The sequence below is a fragment of the Eptatretus burgeri genome, chromosome 10, assembly GCF_056783735.1.
Source record: "Eptatretus burgeri isolate ZD-2024b chromosome 10, Ebu_testis_v1, whole genome shotgun sequence".
NCBI classification, from domain to species: domain Eukaryota; kingdom Metazoa; phylum Chordata; class Myxini; order Myxiniformes; family Myxinidae; genus Eptatretus; species Eptatretus burgeri.
In genome coordinates, this window is record NC_140970.1 from 53,128,791 (window position 1) to 53,142,197 (window position 13,407).

The 13,407-nt window shown below is 47.5% G+C and overlaps 1 protein-coding gene across 2 annotated transcripts in view; it reads right to left on the reverse strand.

Moving 5' to 3' along the window:
• Window positions 1-9,357: 9,357 nt before the first annotated feature.
• The window catches only part of LOC147018584 (transmembrane reductase CYB561D2-like), a 39,739-nt gene continuing 35,689 nt past the window's right edge, over window positions 9,358-13,407 (reverse strand). For both annotated transcript variants that reach the window (XM_085898375.1, XM_085898376.1), the window contains one exon: window positions 9,358-11,150. In XM_085898375.1, coding sequence (XP_085754501.1) covers window positions 10,881-11,150 — 270 coding nt within the window. In that variant the 3' untranslated portion in view covers window positions 9,358-10,880. The remainder of the gene's footprint in view (window positions 11,151-13,407) is intronic.

The following is a 13,407-nucleotide window of genomic DNA, read 5'->3' on the forward strand; positions in this document are numbered from 1 at the left end:
TTTCTTCACGATGAAGTTTTTTTTTTTCACACAACATATTGTTGCGATTCTCAGAACCGCATGTGCTCAACAGATAGGTGTCCCAAGACAGTTATTCCATTAATATACATGTAGATAGTCCCTTTCCTTTTGTTTAGCGGGACAACAAGGGAGTGCGTTGCGATGATCTAATAGCTAGGGTTGCTAAAATCATTTTCTCCTTCATTTCGTCCCCACTCTTCTTTTCGTCTGACTATTCCTGAGGTAAATCAGCCATGTGCGCTTTCGCTGTAAGGTGGGGCGTCATGAAGGCCAGCGCATGTGGCGCCATGTTGGGGAAACTGCTGCACAGAGATCCTCGTTCCCGGGCGAGCCCAAAACCCAGCGTGTGTGGCGAGTCATGTAGTGCGTTTGGCAGTGTGGGATTATCGACTCGGGCTTCCGATGGTCTGGGGAAGATTGCCGGTTGCATTAAAAAGGCATACGAATGAATACCTCTTAAGAGGCTGTACGAATGGTGTTTTTCACAACACAGGAAACACAGCCAGTACGACGCCCATGCTGCACGAAATGCATACGGAGGCCGATAAAGCCGACTCCACGCCATGTTGGGCGGGATACGAGTGTGCGGAGTAGAAGCGGTTTGTTCCTTTTCAACCTCAATATCCGACACATATTGGTGTTCGCCCCGCACACATGCTAGCGGATTCGTGTGAACGCGAGCGCTAGCCACATGCGTAATGGCGGAACCGCGCGCACTGTATGGAATGTGCTCGAAAGCAGACACGTACGCCGCTCGCGAGACGTGCATGGATTTATTAATAATGATGTGCCTTCGGCCCTCGCTGGCAGCAGCGGATTCTCCACGGATGGTGAACATCTTCTCGTCTCCACTGCCAGCGAAGCTGCGATCGAGCTGGGGAATGTACATTGCGGGCCACGTTGGCGTGCGTGGAGCAAGCGCGTTGATCGACGCTGGTCGAACGCCCGAGCGGGCATGCGGGACCCTCGACCGGTCGCCCGGGCATGGCCTGAGGGTTTTTGCGGGACGGTGCGCATGCCAATTTTGGTGTGGGCGATTCGTGTCATGCCGTGGGGTCGGAGCGAAATATGTTCACTGTCTGGGATGGCCTTGCCGGAAACGAAGTGAGGCGGTTTCCGGCCCAAGTTGGCGGGCATGTGAGGGGTCGGGACCAATTGGAGCGCCCGATTCAAGTGATGACATTTCGATTCGGCATGGCCCCTCCCCCAGAGCTGCAAGTGCTATAAAGGTCGGAGCAGTCCCTCCGCCTCTCCACTCGCCTCGTCGATACCGCCACGACCCGCCTCCTGCTGTCTGGACTCCCCCTCCTTTCCACCCACATGACGTCGACCCCACCCGCCTACCTGGTCCCGCCTACCACTCCGTCCTCGCACTCTGGACTCCGCCCCTTCTCCACTCAAGCTCTTCCTTCACAAACACAGTCTCCACACGTGTGGCTGAAGCCAGAGACGACACATCCACTGTCAGGTACCGCACTACGGAGCATTCCCCCCCCCCCCCGAAACGTATTGGTGCCGCGTCGTGCTATCAAGCACAAAGGTACAGAGAATGTAGCCTCAACTACCCTCCCTTCCTGTTGCAAAACTTCCTTTTCGTCGGGTTTTCTGTGTCTGTTTGTGTGCGTGTGTGGGCTGGCGCCTGTCTGCTTAGGTAAGACTGCAGATCATAATCATTATTATTGTTGTTATTAATTTTGCGTTAAGTCTGCTCTGTGTCCCCTTTTGTAAGTTGACTATTAATAAATTATCATTAGGAATGTTCCCTGCTCGTTTTTGTCTTTTCTTCCATTGATCCACCATGGTCCGAATCCTAGCTTAGCCGGGACTTTATTCCCAACGATCCGTTCCTTTTAGCCGGTACGTCCTTGGCAGTCGCTCGGCTGCATCCGATCCGGAAAAGTGATCCGGTCCGGTAGAGTGATCCGGTTCGGACAAGGCGTACAGAGGGCGTGTTCCCCGGTAATTAAACCACGTGATTAATTAGGTTAACCCGATTAACCCATAGATGGGAGGACCCTAGGTCACGCGGTTGAGTTATTGGCGTCCACGGTCAGTTAAGCGACCCGCTGCGTCATGGAATTATCTGTGTGCGACAACCTACAATTCTGGAGAGTCTGGTGGGAACAGAGATAGCTTCCCCCACCGAGTGGTCTTCTCACCCGACCCCCCCCAGCCCGCAACAATATTATCAATACCTACGAATCGCTGGGGACATTGCATTGCTTATAAATGCCCGGAGACACCAGCGTTCGTGGCATTATTTCATTTCTGCACATGCCGTAACCTCGATAATCTCTTAATCTAAGGGAAATTACAAAATTAATCTCCAGAAATGAACTTAGCAGCAGTTTCTACTGCTAAAAAAAAAACAGTGCTCATTTGTCCAATTCAGACATTGCTTGGTCATTTCCGGGTGCATGGGTTTATCGACAGCAATTGGTGATTGCTTGCCAAGTCAGGCGTTCCATTGGAGTGCTTGCTTGAGTGCAAAAGCCACTTGCTGAGCACCCTACAGTCAATAGGTATACAGTTCGTGTCCTGATTGGGATGTACAATCGGCATTTGCTATGCAGGGTAGAGGTATACAGCACACATGGACGTGGTGGTACATATGAGTAGATTTGGATCTGTTCGGACTCTCCGCGGGTGTGTGGACATGCCATGCCTGTTACAGGTGCCGTGGTGGCAGTTTCATTCCGTATCTTATGGAGGTTTTATCAAGTTTTCCTTTGTCCTCACACCTGTTTTTAAAGCATTTGGTTATTGGATTTGTGTTATAAAGGTTAATTGGTTTCTCTTTAGGAGGTTCAAAGTAAAATATATTTGATACAGCTGTTTGCTGTATTAACATGTTTTCTAAATTACTGAGCCAATTTTTTTTCCACCTATCACACACAGCTGTTTATAACGATTCATGTTGATGCACATCTCCCTGAAACATCTATAATGCAGCATTGTTTTTTAAATTTATATATTGAAATTCCCCCAAAACGAGGGCGAAAACTACTCAAAGTTTTTGGGTTGTGTAGAGTACTTACTATAGTTGATAATCTCACCGACTCCAATCTGCCGATTCCCAAAAATTTGCCGATATCAGCCAAGCACTAATATGTGTGTGTTGTTCATAAATCATGACCTCTTTTTTTTTTTTTTTTGTTTTCTCTCTCTCTCTGTCTCTCTCTCTCTCTCTCTCTCTCTCTCTCTCTCTCTGTCTCTCTGTATCTCTCTCTCTCTCTCTCTCTCTCTCTCTCTCTCTCTCTCTCTCTCTCTCTCTCTCTCTCTCTCTCTCTCTGTCTCTCTCTCTGTCTCTGTCTCTGTCTCTCTCTCTCTGTCTCTCTGTCTCTGTCTCTGTCTCTGTCTCTGTCTCTGTCTCTGTCTCTGTCTGTCTGTCTCTCTCTGTCTCTCTCTCTGTCTCTCTCTCTGTCTCTCTCTCTGTCTCTGTCTCTGTCTCTCTCTCTCATACTCGCTCCACCCCCTCCTAATACATTGCAGCACCCTCCCACACATCTCTATCTGTCTCCGGACCCGTCTGTTTGTCAATGGATGTGTCCGGGCAGTGATTGTGTCCATGTTTGTCTCCGGACGGCAGTTTGTCTCTGGACATATCTGGGCAATGTTTATGTCTGGATGGGAGTTAGTCTCCAGATGGCTTGGCTCCAGCTGCGTCCGGTGGGTTTTGTCTCCGGCCGTGTCTGGGCGGTGTTTGTCTTCGGACATGCCCGGGCGGTGTTTGTCTCCGGACATGCCCGGGCGGTGTTTGTCTCCGGACATGCCCGGGCGGTGTTTGTCTCCGGACATGCCCGTGCGGTGTTTGTCTCCAGGCGGTATTTTCTAGTATAACTGGTAGAAAATGGATTTCAGACATTATTTTGTTTCTATCTTCATTGTTATCCCATGCAGAATCATTCTTATGAGAAAGTATGAATCATAATTGATGCTCCACCGCACGTGTGCCCTCCCTTCCTCTCACCTCACACTGCCTGACCTACCCCTACCTCTCACCCGCCCCCTCTTTTACTCCCAATCTTTAGTATTCCTGTCAGCGAAGCGATTTGCTAGGAAACAATAAATTGGGGATCTTTCAGGAAGGAGGTGAACTCTGGATTTGTGAAAAAGGAAAGTGATACAGATCGTCAGATTAGCCACCAACCCCTTGTAAATAATTATTATTGAATTAATCGAGTAAATAAAGTATGCGTTATGTGTAGATAATTTGCTCGACACTTAGATAAGGGAACAAACTGTTTGATACATTGTATGCGCGTTAGACTCGGAGAGGAGTTGTGTGTATGCTAAATAGTCAGCCAGACATGGTCGTTGACCCAGAGTCTTCCAGGGAGATGGGAGCTGTGTTGCAGATCTGGCTTCAGTGTTAAATGGGGCTTAGTGTTGACGAGTTATTTCAGAATACTGTTGCGGTTGAGGAAATTTGCAAACCACGATTCAGGTCCCGTAGGTGAGATATCTCTGTAAGTACATGTGTAGTTAGCCCCAAACCCGTTCTTTAGAGGGAATAAATGCGATTCATTCGGGCTGCGATGCTTTGAGATAGGCGTTTTTCTGTTCTATCTTTATTTTGAACCAACCATGCTCCAACCATCACACAACAACAACAATGCCAACAGCCACGATCTTTACCTTCACAACTCGCTCCCGCAAGCATCGCATCACCGCCATTCCAAATGGCACCATGGCCATAAACCACCAACATAAATCCTCCACCACTTTTACCTCTCTCCTTCCGCGGCCATTCCCGCACCACCTGTGAGCACCGAGCGTCGGGCTGTCCTGGGCTTGTACAAGACACGCGCCGAGCCGCGAGTGCAAAATGCGGCCTTTCCGAGGAGAATTTGGATCAGTAATGCTACACGCCCATTTCTGATCCGTCCAATCAGCAAGCGCGGGGCGGCTTGGCCCCGCCTCCAGGCGCGTCTGTGTGGAATCGAGATATGCAAATTCTAGGATCAGGGGAGATTCACGCCCCTTTTCCTCCGTCCAATGGGCGAGTGTGGCTCCACCCCCGAGCTCGTCCTGATCCGGAAATTTGCATATGGGTTCTCCTGCCGGCCTATAAAGCGCCGAGCGCAAGGCTGGAAAGGCAGAGTCGGTTTGGGCAGAGTCGGTTTGGGCAGAGTCGGTTTGGGAAGAGTCGGTTTGGGCAGAGTCGGCCTTGGAAGAGCGGAGAGTGTTTTAGGCAGAGTTGGGTTGGAGCGCGGAGTGGAGTCGGGAGGTGAGGGCGTACAGGTGGTTTGCTGCAGTCGGCTGAGGAGAATTGGGGAAGAGACCGATGAGCTCGGGTCCGAGGCAAGGAAGACGGCGGTCGGCGACGAGGTCGCGGTGGAATCGCTCGTCACGGGACCCAAGCAAGCCAGCTATCCTCTTTCCCCAGAGCATCAACAATTCCCCCTCCCCCCTTTTTCCCCTGCGCTGAGATAGTGCGAAAAGGGGGCCCCGTTCCCACCCCACTCCAAGCAGTGCCAACGAAACCCGCGAAGGAGCACGAAGTCGGGGCACCGCCGCGCTGCCACATTTGCGGCTCATCACAAAGACACAGGTAGGATCCACCCGGTCTCGCGGACCTGACCGCTCTTTCAGGTCCCGCGCAAATATTGGCCCACAGGCCCCGTCTGCCCCCTTGTCTTTGAGGGTGGCCCTTTTATTTTGTTTCTGTGTAAACGTGTGTGTGTGGCGCCAGTCTGGTGAAGTAAAACTGTGTAAGTGTTTCCGTGTGTACGCATAGTCGGTTGAAGATCTGCATTGTTGTGTTTCTTTTGTTGCAATTGCTTTATGTGCATTCTGTTTAATTGTATATGTGTGCTCTCCGTGTGCCGCGGAATAAATGTGCATCATGTTGAACTGTTTTCCCGTTTCGCTTCGTCTTTTCTTTAATTGAATCTCCATCTTGCTTCATGTAAAGGGTTGGTAGTGGGCTTAATACGCCCGATAATTAATCGGAACCGTCGAGGCCAACGATAACACCGCTCGGTTATCCCGATAGTACGGAACGGATCGCTTAAGTGGCCAGTGTCCGGAGTCGACCTGCGGCGAGGTGCGATCGCCCGGTCTACCCTCCGCGTGGGTACTTAGGTAGGTCGAGTTTGGCGAACAACCCTATCCCACGCGGGGGGCCGATTGGCTCGATCGTGGTGAGGCCGAAAGGCCCACCCGTGACTAGCTCCCGGCGTTGGTCCGAGAGGGTCACGACAGAATTGTCTGTCCGGTGGGCGACGTGCCGCGATTCGAGTTACGTGGCCGTTCGCACGCCGGCGGGCGCGAATTCGCAACAATACATATTAGAATAAGTATATGTAATTCATGTACAGATGAAACGTGTCAAGTAACATTTGGCAGCTCACGTCTTCCAACCCAAATGTTTATTTCTCAGGCATATATCTCACCCCTCTCCATGAACACTGCTATGTCCCCATGTACATATGTCCATATATTTTTTCATCAAACCTAAATGCCAAGGGCAAACTGCATGTAAGGTTGCGATGTGCTGGGAACGTGACAGCCTGGTGATTCTCAGTCACACCCAAGCAGCATGGACGGTGCATGATGGAAAGTTACCAGCTCTCCTCTCAACCAATCACCTGGTGGCCTTGTCCTCCTTGGGGGCTCCAGCATGCCCAGCGGGATGCAATAAAACTCTCTACAAGTTAATCACTAGATAATTCCTTTTTCAGGTGGCCCTCATCTGGTAAGTCAGAGCTTCAGTTCTGTATTGTGGTTTCTGCCTTCTGGGCTATGGTTCCTATCCGGGTCTGCACGGCTCTATTGGTGCGCGGCAAGTGTAGCTGGCGGGACACATTGGGTGTTGGGAGACAAACCAAGTTGGCACTCACCCGGTAAGCGCAGGCATTGCATGGGGAGCAGGTCTGTCGTCTCTCTTCCCTCTCTCTCTCTTGTGTTATCCCCAAGTGAAAAAAAATACGTCGAGTAATTAAGCTCCGTCAAAGTTCCGAGGGTACCTTGGGATAATTTCAACTCATTTGCTGCGTGTGTGCTCGTTTCCTTTCTTCCTCTCCCCCGTTTTGTTGCAAAATATTTTCTAATGTGAACCCGTTTTCTGGTGGGCAGTTATGTCTTTCACGGACTGCAACCAAGCAGGAATTGTATTTTAATACAACACACACACAAACACACACCTTTCCCTCTGTTAGCCAGAGAACCTGGGTGTTGAGTACCAGGTATAATCATGACTTTTTCGCATTAGTTCTGCAAGGAAACTCAATCCTGTTTCGTGAATTTAAAAAACATGCCACAGAGTTGGTAAACTGTATGAAGGGATTGCTCAAAAAAATTGCCATGACCTGCTCCGAACAAAAATCTTGAAAAAGTCAACAAAGGTAAACTTACAAGCTTTATAACGCAGCTATCATTCTTCATCAGCAGTTTTCAAGTCCAACAGCACTGCTGTAGTTTGTTGGTATGCAGCACAAAGGACACTGTGGGATCTTTAACATCCACCCACTATAACCAGCAGACAGGGCACCAAGTTTAACATCCATCTGAGGGACAGCACACATATTGATGAATCACCCTGCCTGTGAAACACTGGGATGACAGTTCATAGCTGGGTTGGGATTTGAACCCAGGCTAGACAGGTTAATGGCAAATGTGCATACCTTTCAGCCATTCTGTCAGCCCACTCCTATTGTGCTTATAAGTCATTGCTAAGCTCCAAAACAGGCATTATTAACTAATTAGTACCAGATTATTTAATTCTTGAGAGGGTAAATAAAAATTGGCTCCAACTCATCAAGTGGTTTTAACACAAATCAACTGCATTATATCCTGTGAAGGTTCACATAAATGTTTGTCGGGAGCCTGACCCCACATGTGGGGTCTGTGCATGCAGGGACCGAAGTAGGCTATGCCAAATGCCAAACGGAGCTACATGCCGGTCAAGCTTAACAGGGGGCCTTGTCAACAGAGCAAACCAACTGAGCTTTTATGCGCTCCCCATTTACTGATTGACAATGCAGGATGGGTGGATTTGCCATGTCTTAGCCATGTGCTATGGACTGGGAGTATGACAGCACCTCAAGGAGAGGACTAAATGTTACACCGATGATTTTTGTTACACATTATACCTTTAGACAATGCTCTTGTTCCCCTCATGCTATACCTTGACTTTGTACCTTCCGTTACTTCACTACACCCTCTTTAAACCATTACTTGCTCTGTCCCAATGCAGGACTTTCAAAATGATGTAATCTGCCACAGAATGTTTGGGGCGCATGTGCAGAAACTCCTAGAAACAGCGATCTCCGGGGTATGTGAACTGCTATTGTGCGTCGTGCGCGATAAGGATTGTTACCCTAAAATGGCTCACAAAGCTTCTAAAAGAAGCGAAAAATACTTGGAAAAGTACCTGAGAGAAAGCTGTGGTTGGGCTGTGGCTCTGCACAGCAAAAGAGTTGGAGGAAGGCACCGTATCTAGTTTGGGTGCATCTGAACACCGACGGGAAGGACATATGTGGGACTTGTGAATGCACAAGGTAAGCTTCAAAATTGCTTGTTTGGTTCCTGCCCACAAAATAAATTATATTCAATTTTTGCATCTATTGGTAAAAGAAGTGTGTGTGTGTGTGTGTGTGTGTGTGTGTGTGTGTGTGTGTGTGTGTGTGTGTGTGTGTGTGTGTACGTGCGCACCTGCCACCGCTCACTTCTATTAACAGCAAATATTAACTATTAATGAATATTTCTTGCATCTCTTACACTTGCATGTCTGATTTACATCCATAAACACACACCATCGATGGTTAAACATTTTGAAATTGCCACTCTTTCGCTGAAATACTAAAATTTATGTTTAAAAGACGATTTGAATTCCAGATATCGCCATATCAACGGCATGCAAAAAGTACCCCAGCTAGCAAAGCGAGTCACTGAAAATGCACAAACAATGCATGCGCGATCGGCCTCATTAGCATTCACACGTCATTTTGAAAGTCTCACACTGGGGCACATAAACAGAGCTTGCTGAATCCTGTACTGATGTCATCCTGCCAGTAATGATGGATGGGGCCTCTCTCCCACCTCACCCCCCCCCCCCAGCAGCAGCAAATTAATTCCATTAGTGATATATGCTCACACAAAGATGATCTTTTTCATGGCTCAAGTTTTTTTTTCTCCTTTTGTATGCAGCACATAGCTGCATGTAGCATCATTTGCTGGGAGTTCAGCTGTGCCACTGATGCAGTGCCCCCTGTAGGATTTGAGCTGGAATTTGGAATTTGGCCAGTGCCAGCAAAAGCTTGCCTACTGCTTTCAAGGTTTAAACGATGATATATTGATGGAGCCAAACAAATGAAATGTTGAAATAACGTGTGGAAATGCTCACATTTACTTTATTGCCCAACCATTGCTGTTTGGTAAAATATTGCACACCAACCTCGCACCTCAATCGTGTGCAACAAAACTGTCCTCAAGGCTTGCCATTTCCAGTAACATATGCAACATTTGACAAAACAATAGCATATGTAGACCGTTTGACAAAGGAATCCATCACAACTGACAAAATGCAGTAATGGCACTGATCATCCCGAGACCAGCAGGCTGTATGATTTGCATAAAAAGGCTGGAACCATAATAGGGTGATTCATTTCTGGTGAATCATTAACAAGTACAAGTTTTTCGTGGAGAACGACGTCACAAAGGAACCACAAATAAGCATGATATCATAAAATACATTATCATTGCGATCAGACAGTACCTCATTCCACTGAGAGGCAAGGAGCATGTGCAACACTCACTGCTGATGTGGAATTGATTAGCTGATAAATGGAACATGTCCTTCAATTCTAGAAAATCACAAATTCACCCGATGACTCTGAAAGGATCAACAAATTAGCACACCTATTTACTATGGTCATCCACGCAAAGCGGTTCATTATCTTGACCTTCTTGGCTTCACAATCAACCAGGCCCTCTCCTGTGCTGACCATATGCCAAAGTTGGCTTACAAAGGCAGCCATTCATACTGGACATCCTCTGTCGTTTCAAGTCTTTCCTTGAAAAATCAGAACTACTCAGTCTCTAAGTACAAGGCCATTGTCCGTAGCTCAATGGAATACTGCTCTAACCCTACGGGCTGGCATTCTAGCATCACATGTGTTTCTCCTGGATTCTGTGGGATCCAAAACACTCAACAGTATTGGCATCTCCCACAAGGAGGTCTGTCTCTCTCACATTGAAAACAGAACGGTGGCCCCTCTGTGTTTTTTTTTAAATGCCTCTCCTCCCATTTATCTCCATGTGGCCTATTTATCTCCACGTTAATTGCATGGCCTATGTGATGGCAGGAAGGGGAGTATTGAAGTTGAAAAAGATGTTTGGTTGGTGCCTTGCTATAAGATGGATGGGTAAGACAAAAATGAAACCCCTACTCTGAGTAGCCATGGGAATGGAACCCACAGCAGTCAGGACAATGTAATAATTATTTACCCACTCCACCATCAAGTTGCACTTCACTAATTAGACACTGAAAATAAGCAAATTGGAAAAATAAGTAAATTAGAAAGGCACTCGGGAGAGCGCATACCTTCGTCAGGCTGAACAGTTAAAGCTTTGCATCCCACCGGCAGGCCGGATCTCCAAAATCTAATCATTCGTCCTCGTCACACACCCAACCTGTCCACCAAATTTCATCCAAATCCGTCCACAACTTTTTGAGATATTCTGTTCACAGACAAACACACAGACAGACAGGGGTGAAAACAAAACCTCAGTCCACCTTCGGTGGCAGAGGTAAAAAGGAGGAAGGAAAAGAAGGAAAGTACAGCATCATCATGAAATGATGCAAATAAATGTCCTTTATAACAATTCCAGCCATTCAACATAACCTGCACGTATCACATCTGCATGCGCTTGCGCATGAGATAGCCATTTGTAACTTGGTTAGTTACAACCAGAGCACAAATGATGGGACATGTTATAAAACAATAGCGTATGAACGCAGGAAATTGAACCCTAGCCCAGTCTGAGTTTAATCCGAGAACAAGAGTCGTTGATGCAAGGACGTAACAGGCCAGACCAAAGGTTGCATGATACACTTTAAGGCGTGCCAAGGAAAAATGGCGAGACAAGAGCTTGGGATACAGGATCAGTGGGCCGCAGAAAGCCTGCAAGAAAGAAAAGAAAAACGACATATATTACATAAGGAATGTCTGCAACATCTTTCGTGAGATGCAATAAAAAACACATTGCAATACAAAAATGAAAACAGCATGATTCTTCCCAAATGCATCAATTCATCCCCTCTCAACTACAGCACTTTTAATGCCTTCTAGGCCCTGGTACAGAGAAACATGTGGGAAGGCAGTTGCCTAAAAGCAATGAGCATTCTTAACATGGACAGCTAACCTGACAAAGGGCAAGGGCAATTTAATTTCACTTTGCAAGAGCTAAAATAGGTACTTTATATCAGAAGGCAGCAGGTTTTTCTGCAGGGAGGGAGGGTACAAGTCCCAACATTATTGGTCACTGAAAGAAGATACCCCCCCCCCTCCCCACACCTCTATTCCCATCAATTAGAAAAGCTTGTAAGGTCTTAGAAAGTTGCTTTTACCAAATTGGTGAACAACTAAATTAGAGAGTTTTTGAATATGTTTTTTCATACGTAAAGATAATGTCATTGATTATCACTGGTAAAATTTTGTAAAGCTGGAGGTTTAAGTGGATAGCATTACAGGGAGATTCTCAGATCAGATCAGGTATGGGAGCATGCACCGGAGCAACGCGTCGCTGCATCCACTTTCCGCCGGTACTCCAGAGGCCTCCGTCTGACCATCCCTCAGGCAGATGCCTGGCCCATCGCCATTTCCTTGAGATGCCGATCAACCTGCTGCAACCACCAGGAATGTGGGCGGCCCATTGTCCTCCTCTAATCACGAAGTTCTCTCACTGAGATAATCTAGTGAGCATGATTTGCGTCAGGAAAACGAGCCACATGTCCATGCAGCTGCAGCTGGCGCTTTCTCTCATTAACCGCTCGTTGGACACAAAGTCTGGCCAGCAACAGCCCAGGATTCTCTGAAGAGACCCAGTACCAAAGGAGTGAAGTCTCCATCGAAGATTCTTTGTCAGAGTCAAAGTATCACATCCATAGAGCAAGACTGGAAGCACCAAGGACTTAAAGACTCAGACTTTCGTCCTCCTGCATTGGTACCGGCAGCACCACACCCCATGATCCAGTGAATCCATGATTCCCCAGGCCCGACGCGGATGTCTATTAAACTCTCGCGCTCAGCCTGCAGAGATATGAATATCACTGCCAAGGTAAGTGAATTGCTCTATGACCTCAATATCCTCACCACAAACAGGTACAAACAAGATGGCAGCATCTAAGATGTCATGAAAGCTTGGATCTTAGTTTTGATCCATTCAGTGCCTGGATGGCTCCCATAAGGATATAAAGCGGCTCCACAAAGAGGATCGCATCATCTGCGAAATCAAGTTCGGAGATCTTGACATTCCCAAACGATGCACTGCAACTTGATCTCTCCGTCATCCTCCCCAGGATCCAGTCCATAAAGTGGTGAAAAGTGTGGGGGCCAAAACACACCTCTGACAAACTCCAGTAACAACTGGAAATAAGTCATAGATGGAACCACACCTCACTCTCAGTAGCAGAATATAGTTCAGAAATTAGATTGATCGGTGTTTGTGGCAACTCACGAAGACAGAGAATCCTCCAGAGGGCATCCCGATTCACCGAATTGAACACTTTGTGGAGATCAACATAGGCTGCGAGCAGCCCCTGTTAAAACTCTCGCCTGCGTTCAGTAAGGACCCGAAGAGGAAGCATAAGGTCAGTCATTGACCGCTTTGGTGTAAAATCTGACTGCTCTAAGCACTGGTGCTCAAGCAGATGGTGACAAACCCTATCAATAATTATCTGAGCAAAGATCTTGCCCGACACTGAGAGTAGCGTCACCCCTCGGTAGTTGTTGCAGTTCTGGCAATCACCCTTCCATTTCCAGTGAGGTATAACAAGGACATTCTTCCAGTCAGTTGGGATGATGGATGCACAGATCCCAGGAGCTTGACCCCCCTTTCAACCAGTTCACCGCAGCTTGTATCTCCATAAACGAAGGCAGTTCGTCGTTGATTGGAGGATCAGCAATAGGGATAGTAACGACCCTGACATCCAACTCAACAGCTGGTGGGTCAGTCTGGAACAGCCATTCAAAGTAACCGGATTGTGACTCCTCTGTGGAGATTTCACCACTCTCCGCTCTAACTGCAGTACATTGGGGGACAGGCTTGGAGGAATGCAATGCACAAATTCCTCTGTAAACAGGATGAGAATCACTTGGCTACAGGTGAGATTCTCAGTCTCTGATCAACTGTGATTGCAGTGGATTCATGATTTTGGTT